The sequence below is a fragment of the Pollicipes pollicipes genome, unplaced genomic scaffold, assembly GCF_011947565.3.
Source record: "Pollicipes pollicipes isolate AB1234 unplaced genomic scaffold, Ppol_2.1 Scaffold_6138;HRSCAF=7277_pilon_pilon_pilon, whole genome shotgun sequence".
NCBI classification, from domain to species: domain Eukaryota; kingdom Metazoa; phylum Arthropoda; class Thecostraca; order Pollicipedomorpha; family Pollicipedidae; genus Pollicipes; species Pollicipes pollicipes.
This window is the reverse complement of record NW_023596818.1, coordinates 4,376,713-4,401,314: the sequence shown is the minus strand read 5'-3', so window position 1 is coordinate 4,401,314 and position 24,602 is coordinate 4,376,713. Positions and strand designations below refer to the sequence as shown.

Here is a 24,602-nt window from a genome sequence, read left to right as displayed (position 1 = left end):
ACATCGAGCATCTACTGCAGCCCACCAACCAGCTGGACGGGATGTGCAACGATCAGATCCCCTCAATTATGAGGGCACCTTACAGCCATACATCACTCATACCTCGGAATTTATCCCCAGTAAATAGCAGCCACCAGGTGCAAGGCTCGCTGCGGCATTGCCCTCTCTCGTCACAGAATAATCCCGGAATCCCTCATCGGCTTATCCCCAGTCACCAACATCATCATCGGCACGCCGGAATCCCTTATGGGATCATATGTGCGAAACTCGCCTTCTGGAAACACTGCAACGATTCCAACAGCAGTACTCTCATTGACCGAATCCACTGTCGCTGCTCAGGGTCAGTTACTCATGGTTATCTTAGCAGACCCCACTTTCCTTAGCAGACCCGACTTTCCCCGTCTGGCAGTCGCAACAAGGCAGCTAAACAGCGAGTCTCACGCTTTGCGAATCGCGAATCCATCAACGGTACCACACTTGCTCCTGCTTTTCTCACTAGCGGCCCGCGACGTGAAAAAATGCGTCCCACCTCATCTGCGAGTCGCGACGAGATCGACCAACACCCGACGCCCTATTTCCTGTCGAGAGTGGGATCTTTCAGCCCACGACTAGACAACTGCCTACGTATCGCGTAGGACTTTCTCCATTACTTCCCGCTCATGGCGCAAAATTAAGGACCTTACTCGCGCGCTGGAAAACGCAGCACGTGGCCCGTGGCGGATTGATACACCGCACGCCACGCCATCTCACGGAGGAGTGTTTTGTAAGCCATAAGGAGAGAAATAAGGACGGTGATGAAAGTGAGGTGAAGCCAGAACGTTCAGGCAATGCGATGTTCTGCGGTCGTCACACACCCCGACCTTGACAACGTCGACGCCCCGGGATGGTCCGCAGTCGCCTGCTGCCGAGAGTGACCTTTAAAAAGTTCAAGGGCGAGATGTTTGCGCAACCAGGCCGGGGCCGCGCGTTTTGTCACTGTGCGTCTGGGACGCCCACAAGGAGCTGGCAGTCGCCTCTGTCGACGCGCCGGGAGCAGTGAGGGCTGATGCTCGGTTCGACGATGAACGAACAGGACGTGCAGCTGGTGAACGAAGGAGATATCGACCATCTTGTAGCTCGTTTGGGGGCATACGGCCCAATCACAGCGAAGGTAAGAAGTCCTGAGCCGAATCGCTTCGCCGACGTGATGGGCTTAAAATGGGTCGTGAGAGAGCTCAAACGGCTTCAAGAGACTGCACGTCCACGTGTGTTAAACATTGTCTTTGACATGGTATTCCGCGATACGTTACCACAGTCCAGGGTGCGGCTACATGCTTCTACAGAGCAGCGGTGCGACCAGTCCAGCGAGGCCTGACGAGTGACTTAAGTAGTGATAAAAAGTCCAAACTAAACTCCGGCCTAACACACCGTCATGACACTTGGAGACCGACATGTAAGTTGGGTGACTGCTGTGGAAAGAAATGCAGACAATGTTAATGCGTTCTCTACTTTAACGCTCGCGTTACGTAAAGAAAATGGATGCTTATTGTTCTGACCGCAGAACAATGTGTATTCTCAGCATCGAAGCACCAGAATCTCAGATGTCGCCGCAGGCCCCTTGCTCGCGCTCTCGGTTCCCCGGCCCCCGGCCCCCTGCCCGCGCATGCGCCGCCGCCGTCGGCAGCGGCGGCTGACGGCCGACCGACAGAGGCCGCCAGCGACGGCACGGGCGGCAGCGGCCGCGACACGGCGGGTCGTACCAACTCCCACACTTAAATAAAAACGCGGGTCGGATCTGGCACAACGAACACCGATCACCCCGACAGTACACCGATCACTGTACCAGACCGGAGGCGGCGTGGGGAAACACCGCGGTGAGAGGCAGGGGCGGGACGCGGCGGGGAAGGAACCGCGCACGGGACGAGCGCGGAGCGGAGCGGCGGGACAGACTCCGAAACCCCAGGCACGGTCACATGAACCGGCACGCGTGGCGCAGGGGCCGGGGTAGGAGGCAGAGGTTGGGGAACCTCAGGCACTGAGCACGCCACACGCGGGCGGACGTGGTCACGGTGTCGTACGAACGACCGCCCATCAGGGAGACGGACGCGACACCGCTGTCCCTCGACGGCTTCCACTTCCGCATGGACCCCGGTCGCAGCCGACGGACCCGGGGAGATCTGGGAGGCATACGCCCAGTCACCTACCCGGAGAGTCCGCGGCGAGGATCGCATTATCCGGCGATCACGCCAGGCCTCCTGACGGCGTTGCACGGTGGCCGACAGATCTGGGCGAAGCAGATCGAGGCGGGTCCGAAAGTGGCGGTTGTTGAGCAACTCGGCCGGCGGGCGTCCGGTGGTTGAGTGTGGTGTGGCGCGATATGACAGGAGGAAGCGAGCCAGACGGGTTTGCAGGGAGCCCCCGTGACGTCGCTTCAGTGCTGCCTTCACCATTTTGACCGTCACCTCGGCCTGGCCGTTCGAAGCGGGGTGCCGCGGCGGTCTCAGCAGGTGGAGAATGCCGTTAATTGACAAGAAGGCCTTGAATTCCGCGCAAGTGAACGCGGCGGCGTTGTCGCTGACCAGGACGGACGGCAGACCATGCTGGCCGAAGATCAGGCGCAGGGTCTCGATGGTGACCGCTGAGGAGGTGGAGCTAGGTCACGTGAACTTCAGGGCCACTTGGAGTACGCGTTGACAGCGATAAACAAATACTTGCCCTCCACCGGGCCGGCGTAGTCGATATGAACGCGACTCCGCGGCTTGTCCGGGAACGTCCACGGCTGCGGCATGTTCTCAGGAGCGTTCCCCCTGTGGGCCTGACACGGATCGCAGGCCCGCACGCGTGACTCGATGTCGGCGTCAATGCCTGGCCACCACACCGAGCATCGAGCGAGGCGCTTCATGCCCGAGATGCCGGGGTGTCCATCATGCAGAAGACGAAGAACGTTATGTCGGAGTGACGGCGGGATAACGACGCGGGAGCCCCAGAGGAGGCACCCGTCCTGCAGGCTGAGTTCCGCACGGCGACGGACGTAAGACTGGAGCGCAGGGTCCGGCGACGCTGTGGACCAGCCTTCACTGGTGTGCCGATACGCCGCGGAAAGCGTCGGATCCTGACGCGCGCCCGTCCGGACCTGATTGACGTCCACGGCTTCAGCAAGGTCGTCCATCAGAGTGACGACATCTGCAGGAGAAGACACATCCCGAGGCGCACCAGGGAGCGGGAGGTGGCTGAGACCGTCAGCATTACTCAAGCTGCGCCCTGCCACGTGCACCAACTTGTACTGGTATCCTGCCAGCCTGAGACGGTAGCGGAGAATACGGGGCGAGACGGTCAGTGGCAGCGCCTTGTCACCACCCAGCAGAGCCAGGAGGGGTTGATGATCGGTCTTGATGACGAATGTGCGGCCGTACAGGTACTGGTGAAACTTCGACACGCCAAACATCACCCCACATGCCTCCCTGTCTAGTTGACTAGTTCTTCTCGGCGTCGCAGAGACTGCGGCTTGCATATACGAACGGCCGGTCCTTGTTAGCCTCGGGATGGCTGAGTACGGCCGCCACACCGTACGGGCTCGCGTCGGTCGTCAGCACGAGCGGCCGAGTCGGGTCGTAGTGTGCGAGCACCGGGGCGGAAGCGAGAAGACGCTTGGTCTCGGTAAACGCCTTCTTCTGCGGCGCCTCCCAGGACCAGACGGCGTCCTTCTTCTGTAGGGCATACAGGGGCGCCGCGACCGTAGCGAGGTCCGGCATGAACCGACTGTAGTATTGTAGCACCCCCAGATACCACCGGAGCTGGCGCAGAGCGGTCGGGTCTGATGCATCGAGGATTGCTCGGCTTTTCTCGGGCGTCGGTTGCACTCCGGCTGCCGAGACGCTGTAGCCAAGGTAGTCCACCCGGTCCGCCAGCCAGATGCACCTGTCTTTGTTGACTTTCAGGCCAGCTCGAGCGAGCCGTTCCAGCACTTGACGGACGTTGCGCAGGTGCTCTGAAGGTGACGAGCCTGTGTCACATATGTCGTCGAGATAGACGGCTGTGCGCGGAACGCCGGATAAAAGCGTCTCCTTTTGCCGCTGGAAAATATAAACGGCACTCTTGACGCCTAACAGAGCCTTGTTGGTTGAAACAGGCCCTTGTGCGTGTTGATGGTCAGGTACTCGCGGCACGATTCGTACAGCTCCAATTGTAGATAAGCCTCCGCCAAATCAATTTTGGTGCAGTGAGCCTCACCAGACACTGCATTGGTGCACTGCACTGCGCATCTTGGGCGCGCGCCGAACTCCCCTCCAGCCGCCGAGGGCTGTGCGCACCCCACTCCTGACGCCGGGAGTTGCGCGCGCTCCTAGCCGCCAGCCCCGCACCGGCCGGCGAGCGTGCGATGGACGCAACGGAACCCCCGGATGCCAGCCAGCCCCAGGCGGGCTGACGTGACAACGGCGGCTGGCGACTCGCGGTCTCGTCCGCGGCCGCTCGGACATCCGGCACGAGTATGGCCGCGGCGCGAGCGTGCAAAACGGCGAGCGCTCCGAAACGGGCACACGTCAAGAGCGTGTCGGCGACTGTGGCAACGCCAGCAAACGTCCGACACGGCGTACAACTGACCGGGGTGCGGGTCCGGGGAAGGCCTAACCACAAGCTGACTGGGCGGCGTCAGCGCGTTCAACTCGCTCACCAGCGCGCGGGTCGCCTCCTCTTCGGCGGCCAGCTGGACAGCAGCTGCCAGGGTTAGCTGCGGTGCGCGGAAAAACTTCATTTGCAAGTCTTGATCGCGGCACCAGGAAAGAGCACACTGCAAAATAATGTCCTCACGCTGCGGGCGGTCATAGCTACACCGCGCAGCGCGTAGCCGGAGGCGAGCGACAAAACCCTCGAAAGATTCGCCGTCGTTTCGCGACAAACCTTGAAGCTGGCACCGTTCGAAGGTCACGTTCACATGTATAGCGTAGTGCTTGATCAACTTCGGCCGTGGCACGTCGTACTCCAAAGCACCGGCGGGAGCATCGTCCGGATGTGGCAGCGTGCTCACCAGCTCCTGCACGTCCAGACCGAGGAGCGTGAGGACTGTAGCAGCCTTCCTCGAGCCCGTGGTGACATTGCTGGCAGTCATGTAGTATTCACAGCCCTAGAGCCAACGCTCAAAGTCCTCCCCAGGCTGATACGGAGCGGGCACCGGCAGCGACATGTTGCGACGCGGCGCACAGCGAGCGGGCGGCGGGCAATATGGCGGCGAGGCCGGCGAAGTTGCTTACTACACAGCGAGACGAAAAAAAAACTGGCCGGCGGCAACCACTAGGCACTAAGCAGCTCTGGCGATCCCATTCTCGTCGCCACTTGTTCTTACCGCAGAACAATGTGTATTCTCAGCACCGAAACACCAGAACCTCGAATGTCGCCGCAAACTCCTTGCTCGCGCTCTCGGTTCCCCCGGCCCCCCGCCCGCGCACGCGCCGCCGCGGTCGGCAGCGGCGGCTGACGGCCGGCCGGCAGAGGCCGCCAGCGAACGGCACGGGCGGCAGCGGACTGGACGCGGCGGGTCGTACCACTTATCGGCGACACTAACTATCCCATTCTGTGGTGAAGGAGATGACGAGAGGAACGTGCCACATTTGGGCTCCGAGGTGGGTGGTGAGCTCCGGAGCCTAGCTTTCAAAACCATTTACATGGTTTCAAGCTCAAACAAACACACCAACTGCGACTCCTTCAGGCTGGACAGCTCTGCCAACGCCGGAGACCGCGCTGTGGCTTAAAGTAACCCCCGAACATGTTCTGAGACTTGGATGTCTGAACAGATTCAGCCCCAGCGTGTTGTACCAGTACCTGATCGCTTGACCGTGAAGCGAGTCAAAGTTGACTCCGATAGGAGGTCACTGCCACTCAATATGAGCCCTTCCAGCGTGGACATGTTTCCGAAGAAGGTTCACAAATGTCTCAGTGGTTCAATTGAGGTCCGTTACGGGAACAGCAAAGACATGAGAACTACTACCGACCAAGAACTTACTTGCAGTGCGAGAGGCCGAGGTACTGTCAGCACCGCTGTCACTATAAAACCCCATCCTACCAAAAACTTGCCGAAAAGAGTCACGACGCGTTGGGATCTACGACGAGTGCCGGAAGAGGGCATAGCGTGACTGCTACTAGGCGAATGAGGAGAAGGAGCAACGGAAAACTAGTCGACACAGAAGCCACATTTCTCACGCGTTCCGTCAGTGCCGTCGAAAGTCAAAGCTGAATAGCATTCCATACCGGTCAGGCAATATATTCCATACCCAGTGTGCTTCTTCGTTGAGAAAACTTTGGCAACGTGACTGACAGGAATCAAAGAGACCTTTGAAGCACAAGGTGCGCTTCCTCAGGGCCCCAGCCTCGTGAGACGGTCACTGAGCACCCGAAGTGATCGAACTGCGACAATGATTATGCCGGCTCATTCAGGAAGTTCCATATGTTTGTCTTAAACAGCAATCGCAATCAAAGCAAAAAGGAGTGCTCCATATTTGCTTGGATTTTGAACTGAAATATCCACCTTGAAAATCATTCGGTGTGGTTCACAGCCCTGTAGTTATTTAGACCCATCACACTCTAGTTGTTGAGCCAACATTCCTGCGAAGATGTGCAGACTTTCGTGGGGACTATCTCAAGGGCATTGAGACATGCACGATGGCTCAAAAACGTCATTTAATTCCTACCACCCCATTGGTTATGACACGTTCAAGGCCAAGAAGCATAAAGTCGTCGAGGCGCTCACATCTGACGTTTGGGAGCATGATTTCTAGACAAAACAGACGCAAATTGGCTCCCCAAGTAAGGTTTCGTAAGTTCTGCAAGACCCAAACACTATTTACGTCTTTTGCCACCTAATGTGAGAAGTTGGACATGGTTACCCGTTGTTACGGAAGTAACACTTGTGATCGATTGAGCTAAAGAGAGCTCCCAAATGTGAAGATATTAAAGCGAACACCATGCCTGATGAAGTCAGCCCATTTACTACTTTAAGCATGCTTTTAAGTATAAATGGCCACTGTAGACAATGCAATTTCTCTCTTAGTAAATATTTAGTAAATATGCTGCTCAATACATCATGCTTGATTGCGTCATGGAACGTTTGTAAAAGAGCACACACTTCAAGCTGCTCAATCTCCTGAGAGATAAGAACACGGAATGGAAATGTTCGCTGAGCTAAATAGCGTTCTGTGCTCGTGTTTTTCCCCTTCCTCGCGATGTCGTGAGTTTGAGATACTGCCGTGACTTAAAGGTGTTTTATCAGTGTTTTGTCGTGACTTTTAGGTGCGTATTTGAATTCATGCAATCGTTTGCCGCTGTACTATGAGTTTAAGGATTAGAGGCCTTATTTGTTAACAGCGAGGAAAAATATATAATTTCTTGTTTTAGGTGTCACAAATAGTGATTCGGGTCAGAATCGAACCGTTTCATAGAGAATGTTCTACATTTCTGTGGGGTTTTGAACTGAAACAGCCATCTTGAAGACCATCCCGTACAGTCCATACCCTTGCCCCCTTTTAAGACCTAAGCTGCTCTAGTTTCTGAGCTACATGCCCACAAAGTCGGAGAGACTTTTTCGTGGAGAGTATTTCAAGGTAACCTTGTATTCGTGCCGTCATAATAGCGACATTCGAATATTGTCATTCTCTAATACATGCGGGGATCAAAGCCACGAAGTACATAATGATTGGGTAGTTCATGTGTGGAGTTCGTGAGAACCATTTTAAAATGTAATGGCCGTCAACTGACTCTCAGTTAATGTGCAAGGTACGATGACGTGGTCAAACAATGACGCATGGAGGGGCAATTTCCTAAATAGAGAAAGTGTCGTGTGTAGAGCAGTGTTTTCAACTTAAAAGCATACCAGTAAATATAAGTGAGCTTATTCCATCGTATCTCATGCTTGCTTCAATATCCCATGTTTTTCAAATGTGAAGCGTTTTCTTAAATCCGACCGTCACTTCTTGTTAGATTGCGTTCATTTGTCTCAACATCTTATCCTCTTTATTGCATTATCTTGCATCCTCGCGACGCCCCGTTTGTCCGGGGCAGGCTTCATGCGCCAGCCGTGTGTGGGCCGAGACCTAGGGCCGAGAGGCAAACTGGGGAAAAACCCCAACCGGGTGCACAACGCATACCCCGCAGAGGGGTCCCTTGCCCGAGTGGACGCTCGGCGGTTGGCCCCCCAGGCGCGTGCAGTCCCGGTCAATCGTTGTCCACCTTCACTCCATAGCCTTGAAGTTATCATTATTGATCGAAAGGGTCTTAGTTTGAATAACCAATGATCAATATCCAGTTTCATGAAGTGAAGTTGCTACTTTCTTCCGGTTGGCCGGAATGACTTCGGCGTAATCCCCTCCTTGTAACGCTGGTTTCATAATCTTGGCATGACTCCTTCGAAGTTAATCGTGAAATGCCAAGGTGAAGTAATTTCATTTGCGATACAAACGGCCGTCTCCATGGCAACTGTGCTGTTGCTTTGAACCCGCAAGGTTAAAATGCTTCCGACAGATCCAGGAATAGCTTTAGGATGACATAAAAAGTATAGTCATTTATGGTTTAACTCGGTGATGAGTTTATGATTTAAGTGACGATCAATTCAAAGAATAATTCCAATCACTTTTGTAATTTGCTGAAATGCAGAAAGCTTATAATTATTGATATTGTTTCTCTACTCGAAAAAGTAAAAAGATGCTTGTGCTTCGTATATCCATACACTGAGCTTTCCTGTGTTACGTCTGAAGGAAATGTGCACACCATTGACAAAATCTCTCTGGAAAAGCTGGCTTTACCCTTACTCTAGGTTGTGTATTTTGTCAGCATGCGTGTGTTCATGTCATATCAAGACAAGATGATCTAGTGAAATTCGCGACATGTGGGAAAGAGGTTGATTTTTATAACGGCCTGCCAGCATTATTCACCACAGTTCGCATGTTTGTGACGCCCACAAATCTCCTATACGAACTGCAGTTGCATTGAGGTTCTCACATATGCATACTCGTCCACCCGTGCTATGGTGGCATCGCTTCGTAGCTCAGCAGTTTCTCACTGCAGGCTGATCCTCGGTCTAAGTGGCCTAATGTTCCGCTCCCGCATGGCCATGCACCGGCTCCTCTATGATCCCGTCGATGACTTTACGACGGACCAGAGCATCTTTTTAATCCAATTAAGTTTCGGAGTGAATATCTACTCCACGGTAAAATCGGCTGCGTTGATGAAATCTGATCGTTCCCTTGTGAAGTGTGGATTAACTTATACTAGTTCAGATGCTCCGTATGTATCATAATCTTACGGGTGTTGACTTAAAAAGTTGCTAATTACTTTTTGCAACCGGATTAGAGGCAAAATCTTGGGAAGTTACTTCCACACCACAATTGCACTCCATTTTATATTGATGAAACTGGTTACAAGCCGTGTTAGAATGATGCATAGCTTGCACAACATTGATTAAGCGTAAAATTACAGCCATTTTGTCTGCGAATGGTACACACGAACGCCAGATATGACGGACTCAACAAGTTTATGTTTATTGACCTTGAACACCCTGAAGCCAGCGCAATGGCATACTTAACTCGCGTTTTTCTGACGTCATAGATGCCTGGATACCCTTAAAACAGTCTTCCCGAAAAGTCGCAGGGTCCGCGGCCGCCATAAGCGGCTGCGCTATCCAAGAACGCGTTGCGCTCCCTGAAGTGAGAGTCATTGCTCCCGAGGGACATCCCCAAAGAACTTCAGGGAAAGCGGAGCTTTCCCTTGTTCTGGTTGGTATGTGACTTAATTATGGTTGAACGGACATCGTAACCAGAGGTCACTGGATGCAGGATCACACGTAGCTAGTGGATCAGTAGCTCGTTGACTGCAGTGGTGGATCCGGGCGTTCTCGTGCTCTGGAACGCCCGTCGAGGCGTATTTCCTTCGTTAGATGATCTCCTTGGCTGGGATGGTCCACATAGGAGTGGAATTGGTCTCCTAAAAGTGCTTTGGCTTTGTATACAACTTCAAAATTTGTATTCGTGTCTTTGAGTCGCTGCGCGTGCCTTCGCTTCCGCCGGCACGTTCCTGCGACGTGTGATTCTCTGACTTGTAGCGCAGGTGAACCACGCACTCGAAAATCATCACCACGCGTGCATCTGCTCGGACCGAGCATGAGATAGCTCTCGCTGTGTGGAGCTTGCCTCGGTGGTGGTGGTCGAAATTTGTCATCAGTCATTGTCTGGTGCCGCCAAAAGCTGACGTCGACGTCCGGTTGGTCCGGGTACACAGCGTGCGGCTACAGATCACTGATCTACCGATCCTAGTAGGATAGACCCGTTCTGACTGATTTTTGGCCGACTCGCTGAAGTGCTCTGCCTTCAGTAGTCGAATAGTCTGTAGGAGGCTTGTGTTCTGTCCTGCAGCACTAGACTGGCACCGCAGGTCTGACACAGGAGTACCAGCGAGACGAAAAACGACTGTCTGTCCCAGGCTGGCTCTGCCGGACCGCTCTGTTTTTTGTGACTATGACCGGTGCAGCCGTTGTCGCCAGACGGGCAGACCAGCTCCTGCAGCTCCACCAGTCGCGTAGCGACGTGTTCAAGAAGCAAATGTAGAGGTACTTCCACTCGCGCGACAGTGATAGAATGAGTTCTCTCTGTGCATGAATTTCTCGGGTAGCCCTTATGACATCGTTGCAAGAGGGGAAGATGTCCATGGAGTGTGCTTTGACAAACGAATGCTTGATATGCCAGGAAATTTGGAAACCTCCCATCGACGAAAAGTGCCAAGCTTCCTCTAGAATTTTTCTTACGTCGCGCTACCGATGCAGTGCACAGGACCGCTACCTTTGGTAGTCGCACTGGTGTTCCGGTTGTTTATTCAGAGTAAATGCGATGTGACATGAGTGCACACTTTATGCCCGCTGTTTCATAGCAGAGATGCGCTTTTTCGGTGTGCCTTTTACGAGGTGCTGCCCGTTTCTTTCACTCAGTTCCTTTGTCTCTAAAAACCATCGACGGGCGGCCACAAGACTGCACCCTCGGTCAGCCGTGTTTCACTATCCGGGAATATCGCCATTCAGTCAGTCAGAAATCTATCCTCCAGTGCCCGGTGACCATAATTGAACAGTGTTAAGCAAAAATGAAGACTCAAAAACCTAAGGCGTTGAAAAAAATGTTTCGAATCAGAGAAATCAAGCTCTGAAAATCTTAAACTGAGCTGCGGTCCTGCGGATCCTTCTGTGTCATCTTTCCAAGACTTATATACAGATGCAGGTTTATTTCGCGCAAGAAACGACGAACTGTACTTTGTAACTTGCATCGAGGTATAGTTGGTGTGAATTCGAGTAATGTGCAGCATTTTATTGATCCATTGCCACGGTTCTTTGGTTACATATGTTTAGTCAAACCGTTTTTACATCAGTTCTGCTTCGTGAGAAAGGCTGGTTACTGGCTGGTACCATAAATGCGATATTTCTTTTCAAGGGCATGCCAAATGCTTTCGCTTCTAACAATAGCAGACTCGCTTTCATTTTCCATTAGGTATTTCCGATTCAATGTTAAACAGACAAACATGTTGAAGGGAAAATCCCTAAACGCTCTTTGCAAAACGGGAAGGAGATACACGGGGTAAACAATACAATCATTAACGTTAAGAAGCAGTAAGTTATAAGCCGGATGGAAGCCCCCGGTTACACTTATCAAAAATCTTCTTCCCAGACACCATTGCACCACAATTTTTTTAGCTGTACGACTGCCGACGCTGTGACAAGAGCACTTAGATTTATGCTCGTTGTTGCTAACCTCATATCACTTACCCAGGAGAAAGGACTTTTCTCTCGATTTTAAACACAGCAAAGCAGCCTGCTGTATTCATTGAGACGTAGATACCAGTCGGCCGAAAAGATGCTAGTCCACCTCGCCTCAGCCTTCGTCTCGGTGTGTGTGTGTGAAGTGTCTCGCACTCTTAGCCAATCGATTTTGCAACTCTCTTTTATCGCCGTCAGCTTTGAAAGCTTCTGGATGACGGCGTGCAAGCCATTGTGATCTAACTATGGACCCCGCTTTCCTTACAGTCGAGGTGTCTGCTGCTTCTGATTCAGCGCGGCGTCAACACGTGCAAGCATTGGATCTACGCAAGCCCCGACACGTCGAAGCCGCTAATGTCTATTATAATTACGGTCAGTGGACAAAAGAACATGCTGAAATAAGCTTCACGCGACAGACAATCTGTTGAAATTTGACCGCAGGGTAGGACCTAGAGCAGGAAATCATGTAAGACCCAAGCAACATTGGAAATGTTCGCCAGGTCTCCGCGGGTGCTTGCTGCCTTCGAGAGAGATTTTGTAGATGAAACTCATGAGTCCAGAGCTCTTATGCTAAGTAATCAGCCTTTCAAATACCAGGAGATACAGGCTTAACGACGTTGGGGAGCCAACACTGGATACATTGACCTATTCGGTGCTCCAAACTCTGCTTATGATAACGGGCCAAAAGTGCTACTCACTTGAATCAATGCATTCGTGATTTTTAGCAGAGCCTGAAATGTTGCATACCGACAATTTCACCATTGCTTGGTACATAGCCTCGTTTCTCTGAATCCACAATGCCAAACAACCACGAGCTGAATTTCTCTCTTGCTTATGCAAAGCTGTTGATTGAAGACCGAACTAAATGGCTCTAGACGCTCGCTATTAACGTGCGCGTTGGATATCCGCTTATTCTGGAAGCCTTCCCTCCCCGTAACTTTACACCCCATTCCTTCAGCGGGGAACCACGCCTGACCTGAGCCGACCTAATGCGCTCGCTCTCCTCCAACTTGACCTGACCCCGGCTTCCCTCCTGCCGACCTACGACAGTTGGCCGCGCCTGACTTGCACGTGGTCGACGCCTTCACGCCGGAGGACGCAGCCAGCATGCGTCGCCTGGCTGCCGCCATGCTGGCGCCTGAGCTGCACGAGCGCCTGTGGCGGGTGCCGTTCCGTGCCGACTGCTGGCCCTGCTACCTGGAGCCTGTGCTGGACTACGTCCGTCACCAGAGAGAGTTCAGCTCCAGACTCATCGAAGCCAACACGTTGTTCGTCAGGGAGGCGTACCCGCCGGCCGAGTGTGTGCCGACCCGCTGGTGCGTGTGCTCATCTGCCTGGGAGAAAGGAGAGGCAGCTCTGGCCGATGGGTTGTGTTCGTGTGGTGACTCTAGGATCTGGGTTGATCTGGCTCCTTGCAGCCGAGGCATGTTTTGCATTGCATGTAATGTGAACAGGTGGGAGGTGAAATATCAGCTTTTCTATTGGTGCTACGGAAATGCAGTGCCCGAAAGTCGGTATTTGCCAAATATGAACGATTGGTTAGTGAAAGATTATAAGCGCACGTTCATACCCGTGAATGCGTATACGACTGAACAGCGTGTTAGCATGGACCCGAGTGGGGGCAAATTTGAATCCCTGAGGATCTTTTCGCAATGGTTTCTAAGCGTCGCAGTTTAACCGCGCCAAAATTTTGCATAGATGTAGACAGTCGAATGACAGATCGCTTGATACAAAAAAGTAGACTTACCTCGTTAACCCACTGACCTACGGTAAGTCAAAATCAGGCCATGGATTCAGCGAAGTCAATTTTGTGGAATCGTTCAGCCCGATGCAACAGCAGGGTGTTTGAAGAAACCATACATTTCTGAGATACTTCCTTAGGCAACACAACAATCGAATGTCCGTATTCCAATGGTGTCGACTCGGGTATGGATGCCAGATTAAGGTCAAAACCAACCTATTGTGTTACTCTAAGACTTGCTGAATGGCGCAGTTTCTGGTGCTCACTTCGAATTTATTGATAATGGGAACAGCATTATGCATCTTCAAAGGATCTCGTAAAGGTCAGAAAAGGTAACTGATATAAAATGATCCAGGTAAACATTTTGTTTTTAGGAACATACTACCTAGCGTTACGTTTGTCGCCTATTCGAATGGAAAATTCAACTCGGTCTTTTATGATTTTGTTCACCATGACCTGCGAAATATCAAACCAGGTCAGTAACCTTACATGAGCATGTGGCCTTTAGGAAAAAAACAGGTATCTAGGTTCTAGGACGACTTGGACACCAGCCTAGAATTTGACCTTCTTTTACCACATTTGACCCGAAGGCCATGACCTAGAAACCTCAGATTTTGACCTAAGTAAGACCACCTACAGACCAACACATCTTGTGGATTTTGTGTCTTTGGCTCTCTTAGCTCCTGGGATCTCAGAGGGAGGGGAAAATTGACCCCCACCCGAGAGCAAGGAATCCAGTAGGCCACCCGGGCGCGTGTTAACATGCGTCCGGGTGGCTGTAAGATTATCTTTGCTAAGGAGGGGCTCAATTTGATCCAAAGCTAGAGGCACCAAATGTACAGAGTGGGGTGGCCTTGTATGTGAACTCATGTGTATCCAGATTTGATTTTCTTAGGTCATGACCGTAGGGTGAAAAGAATTTTTGAATTGTCTTTAAGGTGTCCTCAGAGCTCCTCATGCAGCCACTACATACTTATATGTCGTTGCGTCGAGTGACTTAAATGCCGTTAGCGGCTATTGCGATTTATTGGCCTTCCTCGACATTTAGAGGGTCGTGGTGGCTAAAAACCTATGAGTTTGCTGTATTGTTTTCAATTTCAACGAGTGTCAGTGATTATAATAGGTGGTATGTTCCTCTAGACAACATGTTGCTCTGCGTCATTTTAGGCCAGTGATCTAGTCTGACATGTAAGAAGTTCAGGGAAAAGTCTCTTATGTTCGCTGTTATAAAATCAAAATGATCATTAAAAACTTCCCCATAACGCAAGCACTCCCGTAAAAAGGAGATTGGGTTCGACTCGGTCTTATCTTCAAAGCTGACCAAAGGCCAAGGTGATGTGTCGCAATCCTAAATTTGCTTGCCTAAGTGTATCACAAACGATTCCAGAGATGTATGGTCTCGTCCAATAACTTGTTCTCGCGTGCAGTTGAACGGTACAGCAGAATGCTACTTCGGTGATAGAAGCAGCCTGCTTTTGACCTGCAATGGGACACCGACCTTACAGGGCACATTTCAATCTTGTGAACAAAAACATCTGTCATAAAATTGCCTCCAGTTTGCCAAGTTTTGGCGCCACTTGACCGCGTCGTACGGAAGTCATTTTGGAAAAAAGCGTTCGCGGGTCAAACTGGCCTCACCCAGGCGCGTGTTAATGCCCCCAAAGAATCAGAGACGAGGAATGAGCAGACCACCTACACTATTGCTAATATCATGACGAGATTCTGAAGCGCCAGAATGTCGAGTATTTTGTATTGGTGTCGAGTGAAAAGATATACGACAAGGAGCAACAGTACGACCAAACACCAACAGGGCCGTAGCAAATCGTACGAATATTTGTGCGGTCCTACGTTGCCTGCGATGTCATCAGCCGCATTATGTCTACAGATCATGGGTAAAGCTCCTCCGGAATGGCTGGTTGCCACTTGAATGTTTCCAATCGGTCGATGCTATTCCTGAGATATCTGGGGAAGGTCTACGCCCGGGAGGTTGCAGGCTGACGAAATATCCCCATACGGTGCCGGGTCAACATAACTGAAATAGCTTGCATATAAATGTTGCCGTAATCTTCACCCACGGGTACTGAACCACCCTGCTCACTGTATGTACTAACGTCAGGGGGATGTCACGCGCGGTCGACAGCTGATGCTTCCGCTGACTGTGTATGCCCGCCTGACCTTCGTTCACAGCCCGCCGGGCGTCTCCGTGAGGCCGCTGGACAGCATGCACCTGGACACCGTCAAGCGTTTCTGGCCGTACACCGCGGTTACCCCCGATGCCGACGGTGTGATGCGCGACGGCATGACGGTGGGCCTCAGCGTCGGCGTGTTCGTCGCCGCCGACAATGACGTGGCGTCATCACCTGACGGCGAGCTCGTCTGCTGGGTGCTGCTCAACAGAAACGCGTTTCTGGGCTTCCTGCACACGCTGGAGTCGCACCGGCGGCGAGGCCTGGCGCGGCTGGCGATGGCCGAGCTCACCCGGCTCTTCCTGCAGCGCCGCCTGCCCTGCCTGGTCGCAACCGCCGTGCCGTCCGTGATGAACATGATGAAACCGCTAGGCTACAGTTCGGTCTGCAACGTGTTCTGGGCGCAAGTCTATCCAGCAGAAGTCGGTGCGACGCAAGAAACAGTGTAAGATGATGGCGTCCAGCAGCCGGGCGGTCCGACGAAAACGTCATCGTAGCGCGTATAACTGCCGGTCAAAATGTATAAATACAAGCTTTGAAGCGTCTACATATATATATATATATATATATATATATATATATATATATATATATATATGGATATTAACATGATTAACAGCTGACGGTCTGGGTTTTAATAGTGGGAATGGAAGCGAGGGCTGGGTGTGATTTGGCCAGACGACGGAAGGCCACTCGCGCTCGGCTTAGGTGGCATGTTGTCCGAAGCCGGTGACGCGAAGTTTCGGTGCGGCTGATCGCACGTTAGCCAGCGCTGAGGCTACCTTGACTTTGCCGTTGCTTTTATGCATATATGCTTCACACACCTATATATATATATATATATATATATATATATATATATAACATGTGCATGTGTATGTATGTATATATATCATTGCATGCCAGAAACAAAAATGGGTAATATCCGAGAAGTTCAACGCAACTTTCCTTATACGGTTGCATCCAAAGACTCTGTCCCTCAACAATATTGAGAAATCGACAACCCTGAATACTTCTATGCGTACACAGCGTTTACAACCATTCTCAAACATGGCTGTGACGGCACTATCAAACGTCGAAATAAATTGGCAATCGAACGACATGGCGTTTTCCGAGTTAAAACGGTGCCTCGCATAATGTGGTCAAACTCGTCCCGTAGCGTGTTCGCTAGGTGCTAGGTCGTCTTGGCGCGCACTTCCGGAGCGTACGCCAAGGCAAAACGTGACAAACAAAAACCGTACTCGCTCATTGGAAAACGCAGCAGGCGGCCCGAGGTGGGTAGATGTGCCGCGCGCAACGCCATCTCGCGGTAAGGTGCGCTGTAGGCCATGGAGGACACATGCTCTGTGGTCGTTGCACACCCCGACCTTGGCGCAAGCAGCGTGCCAGGACGGTCCGCCGTCGCCTGCAGCCGAGAACGGCCTTGAGAGGGAGAGTTCTAAGACCAGGTGTTGACACTATCGGATCGGAGCAGGGCCTCTTGTCACCATGGGTCTGGGACGCCAACGGGCAGCTGTCAGTCGGCTTTATCGGCGCGCCTAGGGGCGGTGAGGGCTCATGCTCGGTCCGACCATGAACAAACAGGACGTACAGCTGGTGAACGAAGGGGATATAGACCATCTTGTGGCTCGTCTGGAGGCACACGGCCCAATCACAGCGAAGGTGAGTAGTCCTGAGCCGCAAGGCTTCACCTACGTCATAGGTTTAAATGGGCCGTGAAAGAACTCAGACTGCTTCACAGGATGCACGGCCATGTGTATTAAACATTTTCAACGACATCATATTCTGTGATGTTATCACAGTCCAAGGTACGGCTACGTGTTGTTTACAGAGCCGCGGCGCGACCAGTGAACGAGGCTTGACGAGTGATTCGAGTATTGATATAAAGTTCAAACTAAACCCCGGCTTAGCACACCGTCACGCTATTTGGAGACTAAGATGTGAATTGGATGGTGATTGTAGAAGGTAACGCATGCAATATTTACGCAAACGAGGTCTCCGTTACAGCGCCTGTGCTACGTCAAGAAAAGGGATGCGCATCAGCGTTGTAAGTAATCCATTCTGTGGTAAAGGAGACGACCAATGGGCCGTCTCGCTTTTGGGCTCTGATTTGGGTGGGGAGCTTCAGTCCCCAGCTTCCAAAACCATTGCCACGGCCCAAGCTCAAGCAACCACACCATCAACGACCTCTACAGGCTGGACAGCGCTGCCAACGCCGGAGACCGAGCTGTGACTTAACACGCGCTGGGGTGGGAGTCACGTTGACCCCCCCCCCCGAAGATTTTTCCGGAATAGTTTCCGAACGGCGCGGGGCCGCCGCGCCAAATTTGGCCAAATCTTGAGGCACGGGACCATACCCCCATGAAACATGTCCCAGGGAACCTAAAGGCTCCGAAGGAATCCATAACCGACCGAGCGGATGCAGTTTCTAACAACAAAAACACATCAAATTGGACGCCTTTGAGCCTAGACGACCAAGAACAATTGTTCGTAATAGTAAAGAATTCACAAGCAAACGAAGTTAATTCTTAACTGGTCAAGGAAGTCCCGCTTGGGGGAATTTTGGGGCTCATTATGCTGTATAGAGGCATTACAGTGTTGATTGCCCTGGCCTTATATCGGATGCGTATTGAAAGGTGCAGAGTTAATACAGAACACTGGTCATAAGGCCCAGTGTCAATGAAGTCAGCGTGCGTGAGATCCACGGGTTGGGACACTGTCCCACTTCCTCGCAACCCTTCACATGATGATTCGGATACTGCCGGATACGGACTACCGGAGCCGATTTCGCCCGCCTCAGCCGACGAGTGACGTCAAATGGTACAGTGCGGCCCAAGAGAATGTTCCACATTTGTAGGACGTTTTGAACTGAAATAGCTATTTTGAGGACCTTTTGATGCAGTTTAAGGTCATGTCCTTTTTAAGACCCAAGCGATCTGGTTTCTGAGTTACACGCCCGCAAAAGTACGAAAAGGTATATTTGGAGCTTATGTCAAAGTTGTCTCGGCAGTAATGACGTCATAGAAACTTTATGCGACCGCGGTCATGTTACAGGCTGTTAGGCTGCTGATCTCATGGCAGCAAATTGAGAACCTACTCGCGCGTTGGAAAACGCAGCACGTGGCCCGCGGAGGATAGATACACCGCACGCCACGCCATCTCGCGGAAAAGTGTTTTGTAAGACATAAGGAGAGAAATAAGGATGATAATGAAAGCGAAGTGAAGCCAGAACGGGTGGGCCGAGAGGCAACCTGGAGAGGAACCCCGACCGGGTGCACGACGCATACCCCGCAGAGCGGTCCCTTGCGCGGGTTAACTCTCGGCGTTTAGCCCCCAGGCGCGTGTAGACTTGCCTCACCGTTGTCCATCTTCATCCCATAGCCTTTAAATGATCATTGATGGTCGAAAGGGCTTTAGTTTATATGACCGATAATCAACATCCGGTTTCATTAAGAGAAGTTCCTACTTACTCCCTGCTAGTCGAAGTAATTTCGACGTACCTTCCTATTTCTTACGCCGGCGTGATTAACTTGGCATGGCTCCTTGGAAATTAATCGTAAAATACCGAAGTGAAGCAATTTCAATAGCGATACAAACGGTCGTTCCCATGGCAACCTTGCTATTGCTTTGGCCCCAAAAGGCTAACATGCTGATTAAAAATCCAGGAATATCTTAAAGGTGACTTAAAAAATCTGGTCATTTATGGATTAACTCGATGATGCATTCGTGATTTGTGTGACAATTACATCAAAGAATAATCACGATCACTTTTGTAATTCGCTGGAATGCAGAAAGTGTACAATTATTGGTATTGTTTCACTATACGAAGAAGTAAAACAAAATGTACTCGTGTTTCGTACATCCATACCCTGAGCTTTCTTGTGCTACGTATCTAGAAACTATGCACAACAACGACAAAATCTTCTTAAAATAGCTGACTTTACGCCTACTCTATGTTGTGTGTCTTGTTAACACAAAATGTGTATTCATGTCACAGTAGTGAAAAAATGATCCAGTGAAATGCGCGTCATGTGGGAGAGAGATTGATTTTTATAACGGTCTGCCAGCTTTTTCGACCACAGTTCTTATGTTTGCGATGCCCAGAAATCTGTACGAACTACAGTTGCATTGAGTTTCTCATATATGCAAACTCAACCGCCCGTGTGATGTTGGCATCGCTTCATGTCTCAGCAATGTCTCACTGCAGGCTGATCCTCGGTCTAAATGGCCTAATCCTTCGCTCTTGCACGGCCATGAGCTGGCTCCTTTATGATTACCAATGATGATCTTAGGACAGACCAGAGCTTATTTTTAATCTATTTCAGTTCCGGGGTGAATGTCTACTCCACGGTCAAGTCAGCTGCGCTTATGTAATCTGATGGATACCTGGTGAAGTATAGATTAATTCAGACTAGTTGAAATGCTCCGTAAATATCATACTTTTACGGGCGTTGACGCAAATAGTTGCTATTTACTTCCTGCAGCCAGATTAGAGGTAAAACCCCAGAAAGTTGCTCCCTACGCCTCAATTCAACGGCATTATCTGTTTATGAAACTAGTTGCAAGCAGCGTTAAAGTGATGCATAGATTGCACATCGATTAAGTGTAAATAGACGGTCATTATGTCTGCAAATGGTGCTCACGGGCGCCAGACATGAAAGACAATAATTGTTGTGCCAGTGAACCGCCACATGGCCAGTGAAATGGCAACACTTTGATTATGTTTTTCTGACGTCATGGATGCCTGGATATCCTTAAAATAGCCTTCCCGAAAAAGTCGCGCGTCTTCGCGAGTGCATAGCTCAGAAATTAGGCGAAAGACTAGAAGCTGGAAACTCCAGGTCTTAAGATGGGCAGAGCTCTGATCTGCACCGAATGATTCAAGAAAGCTATCTCAGTTTAAAGCCTCATACAAATGTGGAGTCCGCTGGGTCCGTGGCCGCCATCAGCGGCTCTGCTGTCCGGGGACGCGCCTGCGCTCTCTCAAGTGAGAGCCATTGCTCCGATGGACAGCGCAGTGGGCAGCCAGGCGCCCCCCATCGCCGCCGAGCTCCCGCAGAGGGGAGATTCCTGGCCAGTTGGCGTCCCCAACCGGCTTCAAGGGAAGCGGAGACTTCCCTTGTTCTGAGTGTTGTGTGACTCAATTATGGTTGAAAGGACGTCGTAACCAGAGGTTATGGGCCGAAACATCGTAACCAGAGGTCATGGGCTGAAACATCGTAACCAGAGGACATGGGCTGGCAGCATAACACGTGGCTAGTGGATCAGCAGCTCGTGGACCGCAGTGGTGAATCCGGGAGTGCTCGCGCTCTGGAACGCCTGTCGAGCCGTGTCCCCTTCGTTACATTGATCTCCTTGGCTGGGCTGTCCACATAGGAGTGGATGTTCTCCTAAAAGTGCTTTGCATTGCATACAACTTCAAAATTTGTATTTGTGTGTTTGAGCCGCTACGCATTTCTTCGCTTCCGCCGCACGTTCTTGCGACGTGTGGTTCTCTGACGTGTAACGTAGGTGAACCAGCATTCGAAAATCATCACAATGCTTGCATCGAGCTCGGGCCAAGCATGATATAAGTTTCCCGGGCATGCCTCTGGTTCATCGCCTATAGACCATTTATTCCTGCTTAGTGTGATGTTCCAGATAGTGCAGCACTGTTTGGAGCTTGCCTCGGTGGTGGCGGGTCGTAACTTGTCATCAGTCATTGTCTGGTGCCGCCAAAAGCTGACGCGACGTCCGGTTGGTCCGGGTAGGACAGCTGTGCCGGATACAGATCACTGATCTACCGATCCTAGTAGGATAGACCCGTTCTGACTGATTTTTGGCCGACTCGCTGAAGTGCTCTGCCTTCAGTAGTCGAAATAGTCTGTAGGGGCTTGTGTTCTGTCCTACAACACTAGACTGGCACCGCAGGTCTGACACAGGAGTACCAATGAGACGATAAACGACTGTCTGTCCCAGGCTGGCTCTGCCGGACCGCTCTGTTTTTGTGACTATGACCGGTGCAGCCGTTGTCGCCAGACGGGCAGACCAGCTCCTGCAGCTCCACCAGTCGCGTAGCGACGTGTTCAAGAGCAAATGTAGAGGTACTTCCACTCGCGCGACAGTGATAGAGTGAGTTCTCTCTGTGCATCAATTTCTCGGGTAGCCCTTATGACATCGTTGCAAGAGGGGAAGATGTCCATGGAGTGTGCTTTGACAACCAAATGCTTGATATGCCCAGGAAATTTGGAAACCTCCCATCGACGAAAAGTGCCGAGCTTCGTCTAGAATTTTTCTTACGTCGCGCTAAACCGATGCAGTGCACAGGACCGCTACCTTTGGTAGTCGCACTGGGTGTTCCGGTTGTTTTATATTCAGAGTAAATGCGATGTTGACATGAGTGCACACTTTATGCCCTCTGTTTCATAGCAGAGATGCGCTTTTCGGTGTGCCTTTTACGAGGGTGCTGCCCGTTTCTCTTCACTCAGTTCCATTGTCTCTAAAACCATCGACGGGCGGCCACGAAGACTGCACCCTGGGTCAGCCGTGTTTCACTATCCGGGAATATCGTCATTCATTCAGTCAGAGATCTATCCCCCAGTGCCCGGTGACCATAATTGAACAGTGTTAAGCAAAAATGAAGACTCAAAACCTAAGGCGTTGAAAAAAATGTTCGAATCAGAGAAATCAAGCTCTGAAAATCTTAACTGAGCTGCGGTTCTGCGGATCCTTCTGTGTCATCTTTCCAAGACTTATATACAGATACAGGTTTATTTCGCGCAAGAAAACGACGAACTGTACTTTGTAACTTGTATCGAGGTATAGTTGGTGTGAATTCGAGTAATGTGCAGCATTTTATTGATCCATTGCCACGGTTCTTTGGTTACATATGTTTAGTCAAACCGTTTTTACATCAGTTCTGCTTCGTGAGAAAGGCTGGTTACTGGCTGGTGCCATAAATGCGATATTTCTTTTCAAGGGCATGCCAAATGCTTTCGCTTCTAACACTAGCAGACTCGCTTTCATTTTCCAATAGGTATTTCCGATTCAAAGTTAAACAGACAAACATGTTGAACAGAAAATCCCTAAACGCTCTTTGCAAAACGGGAAGGAGATACACGGGGTAAACAACACAATCATAAACGTTAAGAAGCAATAAGTTATAAGCCGGATGGAAGCCCCCGGTTACACTTATCAAAAATCTTCTTCCCAGACACCATTGCACCACAATTTTTTAGCTGTACGACTGTCGACGCTGTGAAAGGAGCACTTAGATTTATGCTCGTTGTTGCTAACCTCATATCACTTGCCCAGGTGGAAGGACTTTTCTCTCAATTCTAAACACAGCAAAGCAACCTGCGATATTCATTGAGACATAGATACTAATCAGCCGAAAAGATGCTAGTCCACCTCGCCTCAGCTTTCGTCTCTGTGTGTGTGTGTGTGTGTGTGTGTGTGTGTGTGTGTGTGTGTGTGTGTGTGTGTGTGTGTGTGTGTGTGTGTGTGTGTGGTGTGTGTGTGTGTGTGTGTGTGTGTGTGTGTGTGTGGTGTGTGTGTGTGTGTGTGTGTGTGTGTGTGTGTGGTGTGTGTGTGTGTGGTGTGTGTGTGGTGTGGTGTGATGTGTCGAGCACTCTTAGCCAATCGATTTTGCAACTACTCTTTATCGCCGTCAGCTTCGAAAGCTTCTGGATGATGGCGTGCAAACCATTGTCATTTAACTATGGACCCCGCTTTCCTTACAGTCGAGGTGTCTGCTGCTTCTGATTCAGCGCGGCGTCAACACGTGCAAGCATTGGATCTACGCAAGCCCCGACACGTCGAAGCCGCTAGTGTCTATTGTAATTACGGTCAGTGGATAAAAGAACATGCTGAAATAAGCTTCACGCGAACAGACAATCCGTTGAAATTTGACAGCAGAGTAGGACCTAGAGCAGGAAATCATGTAAGACCCAAGCAACATTGGCAATGTTCGCAAGGTCTCCGCGGTGCTTGCTGCCTTTCGAGAGAGAATTTTGTAGATGAAACTCATGAGTTCAGAGCTCTTATGCTAAGTAATCAGCCTTTCAAATACCAGGAGATACAGGCTTAACGACGTTGGGGAGCCACCACTGGATACAGCAACCTATTCGGTGCTTCTCAAACTCTGCTTATGGATAACGGGGCCAAAAGTGCTACTCACTTGTATCAATGCATTCGTGATTTTTAGCAGAGCCTGAAATGTTGCATACCGACAATTTCACCATTGCTTGGTACATAGCCTCGTTTCTCTGAATCCACAATGCCGAACAACCACGAGCTGAATTTCTCTCTTGCTTATGCAAAGCTGTTGATTGAAGAGCGAACTAAATGGCTCCTAGACGCTCGCTATTAACGTGCGCTCGTTGGATATCCGCCTATTCTGGAAGCCCTCCCCTCCCGTAACTTTACACCCCATTCCTTCAGCGGGTCACCACTCATGACCTGAAGGCGACCTAATGCGCTCGCTCTCCTCCAACTTGACCTGACCCCGGCTTCCTCCTGCCGACCTACGACAGTTGGCCGCGCCTGACTTGCACGTGGTCGACGCCTTCGCGCCGGAGGACGTAGCCAGCATGCGTCGCCTAGCTGCCGCCATGCTGGCGCCTGAGCTGCACGAGCGCCTGTGGCGGGTGCCGTTCCGTGCCGACTGCTGGCCCTGCTACCTGGAGCCGGTGCTGGACTACGTCCGTCACCAGAGAGAGTTCAGCTCCAGACTCATCGAAGCCAACACGTTGTTCGTCAAGGAGGCGTCTTCGCCGGCCGAGGATGTGCTGACCCGCTGGTGCGTGTGCTCATCTGCCTGGGAGAAAGGAGAGGCAGCTCTGGCCGATGGGTTGTGTTCGTGTGGTGACTCTAGGATCTGGGTTGATCTGGCTCCTTGCAGCCGAGGCATGTTTTGCATTGCATGTAATGTGAACAG

At 51.2% G+C, this 24,602-nt stretch overlaps 2 protein-coding genes across 2 annotated transcripts; both read left to right on the top strand.

The window, feature by feature from the left end:
- Positions 1-1,008: 1,008 nt before the first annotated feature.
- On the top strand, positions 1,009-16,195 carry LOC119106228 (uncharacterized). Its single transcript, XM_037229834.1, has 4 exons — positions 1,009-1,150; positions 12,026-12,130; positions 12,809-13,074; positions 15,687-16,195. The coding sequence occupies exons 1-4, from the start codon at positions 1,046-1,048 to the stop codon at positions 16,132-16,134; spliced, it is 924 nt and encodes a 307-aa protein (XP_037085729.1). The 5' UTR covers positions 1,009-1,045; the 3' UTR covers positions 16,135-16,195.
- Positions 16,196-17,252: 1,057 nt separating this feature from the next.
- On the top strand, positions 17,253-24,551 carry LOC119106085 (uncharacterized). The gene is made up of 4 exons (XM_037229682.1): positions 17,253-17,347; positions 23,407-23,511; positions 24,199-24,507; positions 24,540-24,551. The coding sequence occupies exons 1-4, from the start codon at positions 17,258-17,260 to the stop codon at positions 24,549-24,551; spliced, it is 516 nt and encodes a 171-aa protein (XP_037085577.1). The 5' UTR covers positions 17,253-17,257.
- The last annotated feature ends 51 nt before the right edge of the window (positions 24,552-24,602 follow it).

Coding starts and splice junctions, on each gene's coding strand:
- LOC119106228 (XM_037229834.1), top strand. CDS start 1,046: ATGCTCGGTTCGACGATGAACGAACAGGACGTGCAGCTGGTGAACGAA. Junction 1,151..12,025: donor ACGGCCCAATCACAGCGAAG/GTAAGAAGTCCT, acceptor CTTTCCTTACAG/TCGAGGTGTCTGCTGCTTCT. Junction 13,075..15,686: donor GAGTGTGTGCCGACCCGCTG/GTGCGTGTGCTC, acceptor CTTCGTTCACAG/CCCGCCGGGCGTCTCCGTGA.
- LOC119106085 (XM_037229682.1), top strand. CDS start 17,258: ATGAACAAACAGGACGTACAGCTGGTGAACGAAGGGGATATAGACCAT. Junction 17,348..23,406: donor ACGGCCCAATCACAGCGAAG/GTGAGTAGTCCT, acceptor CTTTCCTTACAG/TCGAGGTGTCTGCTGCTTCT. Junction 23,512..24,198: donor TAGTGTCTATTGTAATTACG/GTCAGTGGATAA, acceptor GACCTACGACAG/TTGGCCGCGCCTGACTTGCA.